The 14,083-nt window shown below is 35.8% G+C and overlaps 1 protein-coding gene across 1 annotated transcript in view; it reads right to left on the bottom strand.

Annotated features, from left to right (window-relative positions):
* SPEF2 (sperm flagellar 2) overlaps nt 1-14,083 on the bottom strand; it is a 70,301-nt gene that overhangs the window by 19,664 nt on the left and 36,554 nt on the right. The window contains 8 exon segments of the mRNA XM_075526622.1: nt 336-501; nt 1,302-1,485; nt 2,343-2,503; nt 4,984-5,121; nt 9,214-9,352; nt 9,459-9,586; nt 11,079-11,218; nt 13,531-13,688. Of these exon segments, the coding sequence (XP_075382737.1) occupies nt 336-501; nt 1,302-1,485; nt 2,343-2,503; nt 4,984-5,121; nt 9,214-9,352; nt 9,459-9,586; nt 11,079-11,218; nt 13,531-13,688 (1,214 nt within the window).

The following is a 14,083-nucleotide window of genomic DNA, read 5'->3' as shown; positions in this document are numbered from 1 at the left end:
ATTCTCTCCTCCATCCCACCATGGGGGAGTGAGAGAGCAGCTGTGTGGTGCTTAGCTGCCAGATGGGGTTAAACCATGACCATCCTTTTTGGCACCCAACATGGGGCTTGAACCATGACAACATCACATATGATTAAATAAATGCAATTGCCATTCAAAAGCCTCTGCACTCCTTTATCACTACCAGATTTTCACATTGATATGTCACATTTGACATTTCAAAAGAGAAATTAAATCCAAATTAAACGTCTTGGCTTACTCTTTTTTGCGTTACTGACATATTTGCATTTCAGTAATTTCAAGCACTGCTAAAACAAAGTCAGCATTTCAAATACCTTTCTTTTTAGTAGCTGATTTGGGAGAAAGTTTTTTGGCACCTTTGGCATCTTTCCCAGTAGCTTTGCCTGACAATGTCTGTGAAGATTTCAGATCTTCTTTCAGTTCTAGCTGCTGATGTTCTTTTTCTTCCTCCATTTCTTTGGACTGTATTTCAGCTGTTACCTTGACACCATAGTCACACATAGTAAAGTACATAATATCAACACTGTGCAACTACTGTTTTAAATAGCTTATATTTGCTGAAAGTACTTGCTGAGATGTACATATAGAAATAAAACAAAAGAGATATTTTAACTAATTAAATTGATTACATTTTGATTATTTATCAAAAATAAAATTCTACAGCAAAAATGCAAGACAGAGACATAGTGGTCTTAATCCTTGTAACCCATTACTGGTACTCTAGGAAAAAGTGAGAAACGTAACAATCAACAGTATGCAAACCAAGACCAGTTACACCGTAAGGGTGCAGAAATTCACTTATTTTAAAATTATCAAAGTGAAGAGAAAAAGCAAATCTAGAAACCAGTGATTTGAAAAGCCCACCTAATTTACTTGTAGGTATGTATAAAAAAAGAATGTAACCATAGCTTTTGAAGTTGTGAAAGGTTTGAGCAAACATTGCATCACAGGATAAAACTTGTCCCTCTTCTCACACTTCTACTGAGGGATAAGGGGAGAGTTCATCATGGAAGTAGTAGATATATAGAGTCAACATTCAAAGTATTTTTCTCAGTAATGGAATGAAAGGGTCAGTTATAAATACAGAGGTGCTGATAATACACAGATTTCAACATTTTCCTCATACAAACACAAACATATTCAATGGAAATATCAGTGTTGGAGCAAGAGGCATGAAATCGAGATACACAGTGCGAAGGCTGTGTGTTTAGGCTGCCTACTGAATGGGAGGCTTTGACTGTCCGATCCAGAACTGTTTAAGTAAATAAAACATTCCTTACCATATTTGATACTGCTGTTACTGCTGTTTGCCATGTATCAGTAATAAGATTTTCATCTTTCCCAAAAGTGGCCACACCATTTTCAGAATTCTCATCCTTAGCACTCTTCTGTAGAGTTCCCTTGCTTTTCAACTTGGAAATATTTATTTCTGGTGAAGGCAGTTTCCAAGAAACTAGAGGAATCCTTAAAAATAAAATATAAGGCATAATTCACATCCCCCTTTTTATAAAGTGCTAATTTATAACTACATTGGAGAATATGCTAAGAGAATGAGAATGCTATTTTCAAAATTTGCCATAGCAACACAAAAGGGATGAACTTTCCTTATGACCAAAAGTGGTGAAATGTGTGGATGACAAGAAAACTGTCCAGTTTAAATACAGAAGTTAAGGAATAATAACAGGTGGATAAAACTACGTCAAATGACTGTGTGATCTGCTGATATATTCCACATGGGCTAGAACCACAGCTTCGTTAGTCAGATAGTTTCTAAATTAACTGTAAGTACATAAAAAAAGCAGTGTCATTACTGACAGCATTTTGGTACCGTGAAATTATTTGATGGCATCCCTTACCTTTTAATATGGCATTCAGTTCTGTGCATCTTTTTAGGCCGCTTTGATTTATATTTGTCATTTACATAACCCATTTAATTATGTTTGTTGGTGCAAATTTTAAAGCTGCTAATGTTCCATAATAATATTTAACTTAGTTATGTGAGGATTGTGCTGGAAACTGTCAGCAACACAGAGGGAAGTAGGAAACATTTCTATAGCAGATTTCTTCCTAAAGCAGCTTTTAAAATGTTTTATAATTCAGAGGTACATTAGTGAAAATGATGTAGGTAAATCAGTAAAAAATCAGGGATAAATTAAACCTATAAGATGATTCCAGATTCATCATTTGACTATAATCCCTATTTAAAAATTCCTATTTCCCCATCCTTTGAAAAATACACACATATATTTCCAAATACACCCACAAAGCTATCAGTGCATTGTATTTGTTGATATTTGTATAATTTAATAATGCATTTCTACCTTCTTGATTTGTTTTCATCTTCTTTCTGATCTACGTCAATAATATCTAACAATGGGATTCTAGTAAAATCTTGACTGTCATCCGTTGGGATTTTTCCTTCCATTGCCGTATAATAGTCATGAAGAAGTCTCTTTGTATCTTGGAAACGATCCAGCTCAACCTCAAGAAGGACGGACAGAAAGATTGCAACTCAGGATAGAGCAAATTTCTGTTACATTTTTAAATACATGATAGCAGAAGCGATTCTAAATCCTAAGAGTTTGAGGGAGAGCAACAAACATAACCATATTTGTTTGAAAATTTATAGTGTATTCAATGCATACTTCTACTTGCATGTATAACGTCACGTCTTCACACTGGTATTTCTAAGCATTAATAAAAATCTTAGTTGTTAGAATAGGAAAAATTATTTACAATAAATATTATTTGATGCATTAAATTTAATTACAATATATTTTGATGTATATGTATTTCTATAGTAGCAAGTATACTAGTACCAACAAATTATAGGGATATTTTTGTTCAAAAGAAATAAAATCCTTAATAGCATAAAATAAAAAGGTTTAAGTGATGGAGAAAATTTTAAAAGCCACAGTTTTTCTGGACCCAAGAAATCAACAGACTTTACACACCTAAATACCTTCAAGATCTTTTTGTGTGAATCATCTTGGGAGAAATCAAGTAAGAGCCAAAAAAACATTTAACACCTGTCATGTTTTGATTTATTGATACAGTATGGTGTTAGTTTCTAACTGTCAAAACAGTACTAAATATTCATGGGAAAATGCACAAAACCACATTCACAAAACAAAGGATAAAACCTTTGTGGTGTAAACCAGCACTTATCCATAAGTTAAGGAGAAAATATCTTCTAGTATAACAGTGTGTACACAGAAAGGTGGAAAGAAATCAGATAAACGGCATTTATACAAATCTATGTGTTTATACAGTAACAGAGCCACCTGTAACTTCCCACAGAAAAACCCACAGACGGAGAGCTCAAGACCAAAGAAGCCTATTTTTGGCTGCTTCTCAAAGAAAGCCATAACATAAAGATCAGTTATTATATTTTTAGTTCTGTAGTTTTAGCATTAATAATTCATTTATTTTGGGGAGTATATACTAAGTAAAGAAAGTAAAAATGGTTTCCTTTGCATTTTTCTTTAGGAAAATAAAAGCTTATATATGTTTAACACATTTATTTGTCATTTTAAATGGCTGTTCTGCATATCCACACAAGACAGATCAAGTTAGAGTCATAGTGAAACTCCTCTGGACTGCATAATACATGTCCATGAAATTCTGCTAGAAGAGAATTAGGATTGCAAAGTTATACATGAATATAAAAGGAGAAAAATAAAAGATTTAAGCTCAGCAATATTACTTTAATTTGGCTCCCTTATGCATATAATTCAAGATATATTTTTTAAATACTCAGTCCTATAAATATCCTAATGAAAAGATGAATGTGGTTCACTTAGACAACAGTTATTTCATATTTTGACCTCTCTCTTTCGTCGGTGGCCTTAAGTCTTTATTTAGGGCATTATTCAGGCTCTTTGAAAACAGAGTTAATAATTTCCTTACTATAGCAACTGACTACTCCACAAACCTTACTTAAATTACCACAACACTCATATGAGATAAGAGAGTGGTCACCTTGTTTATTAAACATATAAAAGTAACACAGAGAATGAAAGGGAGGAAGCCCACCCTAAGCTGCTCAGGCGTGATTTTTCAGCCAAATCAGCATCACATGGCAAGTGTTTAAAGCATTGTTTTCATTGTCTTCTTTAAAGTTGCCGAACCTTTCACAGAATGGGCACTCAGTTTACAGAAAAGCCAGTCTAGTCTAGTTTATTCCAGTCCAGCCCTAAACCAAATTTATGCACCTAGAACAGCAGTCACAGGGAAATCGTACTTTACTTCAGGAACTGAAGTAATTAATGGTCAGGCTGAAGGAGAGGAAAGTCTTAATGTAGGGGAGGGAAGAGCCAACTAATTGAAGATGGTTTCTTGAAAACTTTAAAGTTTTTAAAGTGTGAGAGCTGGGTCATATTTGAACGGATTTTCTCAAGAGCAACAAATGACATCACATTCTCAAAAGCATTCCTTGAAATTTTTTTTTTTAGTCTGTAGGTAAAATTTCAAGCCACATTGGTGAAGTTACAGCTGAAATAATTTTGTGATATGGGAAATACAGGACAACCTTAACAGCAAGTAGGTCTACAACAGCAGTGAATTATGTAATCTGTAAATTAAGAGCAGATGTTAGTATGATCACAGAAGGATAAACAGCTCCAGCATTTCTGTTACAAAACTCAGATGATTCACTGGACTGATAGAATTGCAAAAAGTAGCACTATACGCTACAGATTGAAAGTTTAGGGGGTTGGACAATAACAATAGTATTTTTCTTAACATTTTCTGCTTGCCATGCAGTTAAATGTATGGAATGTCATATACTTTTTGTCTCTTAACTTTCTAGATAAATTCAGAAGAGGCATGAACATTTGCTTATCTAATTCTCAATCCCTCACTTATTTGGAGCCAACCATATGAAATTCCTCTGAGGTTTACTTGTCCTCCAAATCTAATTCATTGTCCCCTTCCATTGCAGACTCCGTGGCAGTTCCATACCTGCATAAGTGAAAAGAAATGGTTCATTGCAATCCCCCTATGATCTGGTAACCAGCCATCATTCATGATATCAGTACGTTCCTGCTCTGCTTCTTCCCTTCTGTTATCACAGATATCCCAGAGAAGATCTCTTAGGTCCTAAAACACAAAATCAAATGTGAGAAATAACTATGAAAGAAAACTGAAATACCTTTTTAATATTTATTATTAAAAAAATATTTTTTGCCTGTGCCTAAGGCATCTTCCCATTTGGGTTTTTTTGTTTATTGTTATAAATATCAAAGCCTGGTCAACATGTCATGTGCTTAGAGAGAGCTGACAGAAAGTAGCTTTACAAGTATGCCAGAGAAAAGAATACAAAGGTATGAGATGAATGTGTAGGCTGCCTTGCTTTCCTCAGGCAGAGAAGACCTATCTAAGCTAGACAAAAACGTGAGAATATGAATAGCTAAGCTTCCAACTGCACCAACAATTTTCCACTTGAATGGTTTGCTAACAGATACACTTATAAGAAGAATACTCTAAGGGGATGTGCAATATGAAAAATTCTGATGAAATTACATTAGAGTTCAACTATTCTTCCAATTTAGATATCTCCATGCCATTTTTCTTTAACGTTCTTTACAACTAAGGGCTCTTCAACTAGTGACTATATCTAATAGCAGCACTATGTGGCTCACTGACAGCACTGAAGACCTAATAAGCATACAACGTGCATGCAAACCCTCTGTTCCTCATTGCCATCTCTGCACAGAAATAGCATGACAGACCTCTATGTAATAAGAAGCGATGGGAAGAGAAAAGTGCTGTAAAATGCAGTGCTAAGGTAGGCTAAGATGAGCTGTCTTCTTGGGCTCCAAGCAGTTCGACCCCACCTGACGTGTTTTGGGATAAAGAGAAAAGGTGTTCCAGACTACTAGCCCTGCAATGAGGAGCTTAGGCTCAGGTGATAAGTGATTCCATGTTCACCAGGTCTTGGTCTCAGCCTAATATGCAAGATCCTGTTTCTCTCCCCCCGTCCAAAGACTTCAGACAAATCCAGTTGTCCTCTGTTGGACAAAAGCCACAGGGAAGCTGACAAATCAGTAGTCCTTGGGCTACCTAACACATCAGTGATGGCATAGATAGAAGTCAGCCAAGGGCAAGGCTATCAGATATTCATGGCTGTCCACATTGTAGGATATACACATAAAGATATGATACTAAATAAAAAAAGATACAAGCATATAACTTATCTGTTTAGCAGTGGTGGGTTGACCTTGGCTGGCTACCAGGTGTCCACCAAGCTGCTCTATCACTCCCCCTCCTCACAGGACAGGGGGAGAAAATATGATGGAAAAGCTCGTGGGTCAAGATAATGATGGGGAGATCACTCACCCATCACGTTACCATCACGTCCAAAACAGGCTCGACTTGGGGAAATTAATTTAATTTATTGCTAATTAATAACAGAGCAGAATAGTGAGAAATAGAACAAACCTAAACACACCTTTCCCCCACCCCTTCTTCTTCCCAGCCTCAAACGCACTCCTGACTCTTCTGCCTCCTGCCCTCCAAGTGGTGCAGGGAGGATGGGGAGTGGAGGGGGTTGTGGTGAGTTCATTACATGTTGTCTCTGCCGCTCCTTCCTCCTCACACCCTTCCCCTGCTCCAGAGTGGGGTCCCTTTCATGGGATACAGTCCTTCGTGGACTTCTCCAACATGTGTCCTTCCCATGGGCTGCAGTTCTTCAAGAACTGCTCCAGCGTGGGTCCCCCATGGGCCACAGGTCCTGCCAGAAGACCTGCTCCTGCATGGGCTCCTCTCTACAGGCCGCAGGTACTGCCAGGAGCCTGCTCTGGTGTGGGGTCTCCACAGGCTGCTGCTCCCTTCAGGGCATGTCCACCTGCTCCACTGTGGGGTCCTCCACAGGCTGCAGGATGGATATCTGCTTCACTGTGGTCCTCCATGGCCTGCAGCACAACAACCTGCATCACCGTGGTCTTCTCCACAGGCTGCAGGGGAATCTCTGCTCTGGTGCTCGGAACACCTCCTCCTCCTCCTTCTTCACTGACCTTGGTGACTGCATAGTTGTTTCTCTCACATTTTCTCACTCCTCTCACACCTGCCACGCAGTGCTTTTTACCCTTTCTTAAATACGCTATCAGAGGCACCACCACCATCGCTGATTGACTCAGCTTTGGCCCGCAGCAGGTCCATCTTGGAGCCGGCTCACAGTGGCTCTGTTTGACATGGGGGCAGCCCCTGATGTCTTCTCACAGAAGCCACCTCTGCAGACCCTCTACTACCAAAACCTTGCCACATAAACCCAATACTATACAAACAAAACAAATTGATGTTTTGTACAAACTGATGTGCAGGTCTTTCCAGTACCTTCCTGAAACACATAAGGAGGAGCATTTTCTTCTTTGTTGTCATGTTATTCAAGTCACAGTTTTGATTTACTGAAAGCAGTGAAGATAACTGGGGAGGGAGACAGTGAGGTATCTTCCTCTGGGAGAAGCTAAAAGCATGTTTTATGTGTCTCTCTCTCCCCCACCACTCTTCCTCTTTTCAAAGTGAAGCAGCTTCTCTATCCTTTTCTTGTACTTGGGTGAAAAAAAGAAAAAATGGAGGCACGTGCTAAGTCCTCTCCTATCTGGAACAAGAGAATTAGTGGAACCAAATGACTGACCATGTTTGATGATAGCAATGGAGTGAGAGGGAAGTTGGAGAAACTGCTGAAAGACAGTGTAACAAAGATGGGCTGCTGAAGTATATTTTATCCGCAGTGATTCCGAGTCTGGATCTTTAGGATGCCAAAGACTTGGCTGCCCTTTGGGCTTTAGGCTTTTGAGGAATTTTTCACACATCACAAAATGGGGTGGATTTTTACATTTTCCAGTTGATATCAGAGAAATTTGGTTTCCAGGTTTCACAGCTGGCAGCTTCCAGCATGGATAGTGTTTCAGAAACGGTCCAGCAGAGATGACAGAGTTGAGGAGTCTGGGAAAGCTAAAAATGTTTCAGGAAAAACATTCCACAGATTATCACTCTTCTAATTTCCTCTCTCTCCTTTTCTAGCATCAAGGAAGGATAGATCAAAGAATTCTCACATTCAGGGAGATACAATGGGCAGGGCTTAAAAGCATAGAGGAAGTATCATCTCCACATTCACCCACAAGTCTGGGATCCACAAGGACTAGAATGGGTCATTCAGAAACAGAAATTCTGGAAATTATATATTTACTCCAAACTGCCTTACTTACTGTGCTTAGCCTTATCACATATCTGACTGTCACTGCATCGTATGGAACTATCACCTCCTCTTAACCTAATAGGAAATGGACAATGTCAAACATGGATGTCTGTTATGAGTGAAAGGCCAAATATTTTAAATTTTAGCTTTCTAAAATATAGGACAGAAGATTCCAGTCTTTTTATAATTCCATTTAGTAGAAATTAGGAATATGGATGATGATTGATAATTCCTCTACTTCATTCCATTGAAATAATGTTACAGAAATGGAGGTCCAATGCTTTTTCTATCTCAGTGAATTCACCCATGATTCCACCAATGTTCCCTTCGACTAACGATGTTGCCAGTACTTTTTTTCCCCTTTTCTGGGAGCATTTCCCGATATGATTTCAACTAAAAATCATGTCTGTTCTGAAATGGGAATCTGATAAATTCAAACATAGCTCCACTTCCTGCCTATGTTAAATCTGGCTCTGAACTTGTTTGGACCCTTATCGTTATGATTTTTGTGAAAAAGAACTCTCAGGACATGTATGACCTACCAAAGATCTACCTGAGTCAAAACATTTCAAAGAAATTCTCTGTACTTTGTATGAATGAGTTTTAGAAAATATATATTACCATATATCATTTATGGAAAAACTAAATGACTGCCAAGATTTGTTAGAATGTGATAGAAATGTCCAAACTTGTGAGTAAAATCTCTGAAAACCATAAAACGTAAAGAAAAACAAAGAGAGAAATATTTATTTTACAATGTGCCAGAATACCACAGTATAACCTAAAAACAGAAGCAAGACATAAGAAAGATATGGCCAAAAACCAGAGAAATAATTGTGAAGAACACTTTATGTACAAGAGGAAATGAAATAGTTTAAGAGGACTGGTAAAAAGGAAAAAAATGTAAATGATAATATAATTCATGTTACATCGAGCTTGTATACAATGAAATAATACTTTAGGGTATATTTAAACTTTTGCCATTTACTTACAGTAACTCTTTGGTGTAGTTCTGCTTTTGTTTCCTCATCTTCTCGCAGATCATCAGCAATTGAATTAAAATCTGATTGCCACTGAGATACAAACTCCTGCTTACAATCTGGATGCTTCAAATAATCTTGGAATTTTTTTCTGTAAATTATGGTAAAAATAATTTTGGTGTTAAAAGGCATACAGAATGCCACAGGGAAAATACAAAATACTAATATTAATGTAATAAGCTACTATTTCTACTCACCTAACATCTGCTATGTAATAAATCACGGAGTGCTGTTCATCCCTTAGACATCTAAGTATAGTTTTGATGGTATTCATATATGCATTTTCTACCATTTCCCAGTAAAGTACTAAAAAACCAGGTATCTCCTGTGAATTTTTTAAAAACATCAAAATTAATTGATATATTTCTTGGTAACCCATTTAGCTGTAGCATTAGCAAATATAAGAAAGATTATTTCATGAAATTGTATTACTGACTTTTTTCCCACTACGTATTTCTTTTGATTTACAACTGTTTACAACTGATTATAGACACTGTATCAACATATAGTTTATCCTGTGCATTTCTTTGGAAAAAAGTGGCAGTACTCAAAATGAATGGGAAATTCCAGCAGGATACTCCAATATCTGTGGTTTTGGATATACTTAAAACTAAGTGAAGATAGTGAGTACTTAAATATCAAAATTTGGTGGTACACAACTGTTCAAGCTGGTAAAAATCTAAGCTGACTGTCTAGTGTTGCAAAAGTGACATTTGACTGACTGTCTGTCATGAAATGCAAAATAAATCCCATGGCCAGAGGAAACCCAGCATATGCGAGCTAATTGCAGTCATGAAGGCAAAACTGGTAAATATTAGGAAAGGAATTACAGAGCAAAATACAAAGCACCATTATGCACCCTTCAAATCTACATCTTAAATACTGCATGCAATCTCAGCTCCCCATCTCAAAAAATTTACAGTAGAACTAGAACAGACAGACAGAAGGGCAAGAATTATGACTGAACATATGAACTGCTCTACACGAGGAGAGTTAAACAGATTATGACTGGATTGGAGAAGCAAAGCAACACTGAGCAAAATGAAGATGTAATAGATGCCTGTCACATCTTAAATACCTTCAGAGGGTGATTATAAAATTATTATTCATTGTATCTCACAATCCAAGAACTAGGGTCATCAAATGACCCAAACAAACAACAGGTTTAAAGCAAAGAGACAGAAATATTTTTTCAGAATAAGCATAATTATACAGGCTATATCATGGAGACCAAAAAGTAAATTGCTTCCAAAAAAGCAACTAGACATAATCGCAGAAGAAAAGTTTATTGAGAGCTACTAAACACAAAGATGCAGATATAAAGTCATCTCAGAAAACCCTTAAATTTCAGACCATTGGAAACTAGGAAGATGTCCTCGCGAAAACATGTTAGAAAAAGGTATCGTAGGAGAAAGATCAGTGCACACTCTCCCCATTCTTACATTCTTTCTACAAGATCCACAACTGGCCCTTGTCAGAGGCAGGAAACTGACCTAGTAAGTCTATGGTAGTATTTCATAATATTAAAAAGTATTATTATTTTGGCATCCATGTGCTATTCCTCATCATCATTGTGAAGAATTCAGAAAAGAACAATGATCAAAATTTTAAAGTGTGTTTCCTTATTTTATATATTTTAGTAGCAACTGTTATTTGCATTTTTAGATATTTATAATACAGTACTAGTATATCTTTCATTGAAAAATATTGAAGAAAACAACATGCAATGAGACAAAAGGTTCAGGTAGAATATGCATTAAATACTGAGAAAAATATATATTTTGATAACTAAGACTTTTAATCACGAAAGAACGTACCTTGGGAAGTGGTTCATCTACATAAATCCATTCATCTGATCCTGGTTCAATTGGTGGTGGTGCCACAGGAATGGGAGGAAGCAGATCTCGATGTGTAACTGGTAAAAGCTTTTTTCCTGGTGATATTTCTTGAGCAGACGCTTGTATATGAATGTGCAATTAGTACTTTCAAATGTATTTTAAGTATCAATAAACAGAATTAGACAACTACACTACTCTGACAAATTCAAAATAATAGAACAGATTCAATATTTCATTACTTAGGTGTTGTTCATCAAAAAATATACTAATCAAATCAGTGATGCCATAGTTATAAAATCACTTTCCGGTTAAGCTTATATTTTGTATAAATGTATATGTATAAAACTGATATGTATAAAAATGATAAATGATATGTATAAATAAATGATATGTATAAAAATGTATAAAACTGATACTTTTCTAAAACCATCACTGTGAGAGAAGCAGGAAGATAATGAATTAGTATGTATGCATATGAAACAAATTCTTTATGAAGTAAACCAAGGCCAGTGGCCTTGGTACAATTCTGAGATTCACTATAACTATCATGATTTCAAGGACTCCCTGCTTAATGAAAGAACAGTTGGAAACACTTATAGCTTCCATGCTAGACTTGGGAAAGAGTGAATCAAGAAAAACAAACATTGAGGAAGAAACAAACAGATAAATTGAGCTACATCTGGCCTAAGATGGAAAATACACCTTACTCTGAGGAGAAGCTGAGAAGTATGAAAGATGATGGATGGGAAAAAAGAAGGAGACAGAAAAGATCATGTGGTAGAGAAAGAAACAAGTAAAGAACTAACCCTGCTAAGCTATAGTATAGCAAAATAATAATGAATGTAGTTAGCAGCTTCAGAGCATGATTCAATGCTAGGATCTGAACTGACCTCGGGGAAGGTATCAGCATCTCCTCAGTGACCATAGAAGGATCCTACAACAACTAGATTTTTAAGTTAACATTAATTAACTGCTCAGAATCATGTACATGAATTCTGGCCAGTTTTGCTGTGGATTTGCAAATATTCAAAGAAAATAAATAGGCTTGCATTAAACCACTGTTGTAACAGTCTTTTTGTTTGAAAGAAGCTTAACATTTAAAGAAAAGATGTGTTTTGTTTTACTTTAAGTGTGACAAATCTGCCTCTGAAAAAACACTGTCTTGCTGGGTGCTTCAATGGAAAAACTGCTATCATTCTCCTGATTTAAGTATATAAAAAGAACAAAACTGTTTGCCACATAAAATATTCCAACTACTTCAGCTTCTGCTAAATATTTTGAGAACCTATCTCTGGATTTAGCTTTACCGTGTCACTCCCAGAATGCTACTGATGTCTGACTAATTAATATACATTTTCATACCTCTGTTCTGCTTATATAAACCTAATAGTGAAGGACAGCTTGGAATCTGTCAACATAAATATGAAATTAGCCATTTTAACTGACCACAGGGATTATTTCTCCATAAGGAGTAAATAGTCCTTATAGTACTTCTACAACATAGCTGGATTCTAACCAGAAAACCTCAGCTCCATTTGCATCAATAGGAATTTCACCATTGACTCCAGAAGGACTATGAATTATATCAAGCATATAAAAAACCAAATTCCAACCAGGTAGTTATTTGAAAATGCTCCATCCAGTTTTCTGTCAGGTGTGATATTTCCAAGGATTTTTCATGGACTGGAAACCTTGTGCAGGAGTAGTGGTCTAAACTTTTACTGTTAAGAGTGTTTTTCAAGCTAATGCTTTTTTTTTTTTCTTTTCTGGTGGTAGAAGACACATCAAGACTTTCTTGTAATAATTATGAAGAAAAAACCTGGTTATTCGGAAGTCTACTAATCCTGGTTAACTTGATGCATCTTTTCCCCTGGATACTTCATCTTTTTTCCTTTTTTATTTTTAAATGATTCTTTCCTTTGGGGTGATTAAGAGGAAAAATGGAATAAAGATGCACCAAAACACATGTCAAAACCACTCCAAGTTATCCATGTTTTTAAGCTGTTGCTGATAAACGAATATATCTAGATAATGGCAAGTTAGTCTTTCTTATACCATTATGCTATCCCATACAGTGAAGATGCTAACTGTAATATTTAAACCAGGAAGAAAGGACTGAATTTAGTAATCCTTTACTTCATGGAATTTAAATAAATCAAATTTACACTTTCTTTTAAATATGTTAAAACTTTTCCTCAAATGATCTTTACAATTATGTGAAATTGGTCCATATCCACTGAAAAGGTAAAAACACAACAGAAAAGTTCAAAGTTCTGGTGCAGTTATCACCAACTCACACATCGCTAAAGTCGTGCAGGGACAGTGAAAATGTATGTTACCATATAGTTTTATTTATTAATTATTAGTATTAATGATAAAGAACAAAGTCTTTTCTTACTGAATTGTACAAAGTAAGAACAGGAAAACTTACTTCTATTCTGTTTTTTGGCAATTTCTTCCATTAGAATTTCCTTCACTGTTTCACACACGAGACTTTCTTCTGTCTCTGCATTGACTTTCACTAGAATATTTTGATGGACTGAAAACCATTTCTCTAATTTTGGCCACGTGTCTAGAAAGCCTGAAATTCTACAAAAATCATATTAATGTATAAAATTAAAATCTAACTAATGAAAAATAAAACATTTTCCCAAATTAATAAACAAAAGAAAAAGCAGACCATCTAATTTAATACTAGAACAAATCCAGGCAATATTTTTTGCAAAATAATACTCCATCTGCATCAACCCCTTCATTCTCAACATATGAAAAGTTTCAAAATCCCGCTGCTAACTAGTCTTATATATTTTTTACTTATATCTTCTTTTTTACTTATATCTTATTTCTTATATCACAACTGAAACAATAATAATCAATAATATAAGTCTGAAATAGTTAATAGTATCAAATATTTAGAAACAAAACTTGTTCTTGATTTTGCTCTTTATGTAAAGTTAAACATCTAATGATTCAATAAAAATACA

Source organism: Mycteria americana, chromosome Z, assembly GCF_035582795.1.
Source record: "Mycteria americana isolate JAX WOST 10 ecotype Jacksonville Zoo and Gardens chromosome Z, USCA_MyAme_1.0, whole genome shotgun sequence".
NCBI classification, from domain to species: domain Eukaryota; kingdom Metazoa; phylum Chordata; class Aves; order Ciconiiformes; family Ciconiidae; genus Mycteria; species Mycteria americana.
Note: the sequence above shows the minus strand (reverse complement) of the source record. Positions and strands in the feature narration are given on the sequence as shown.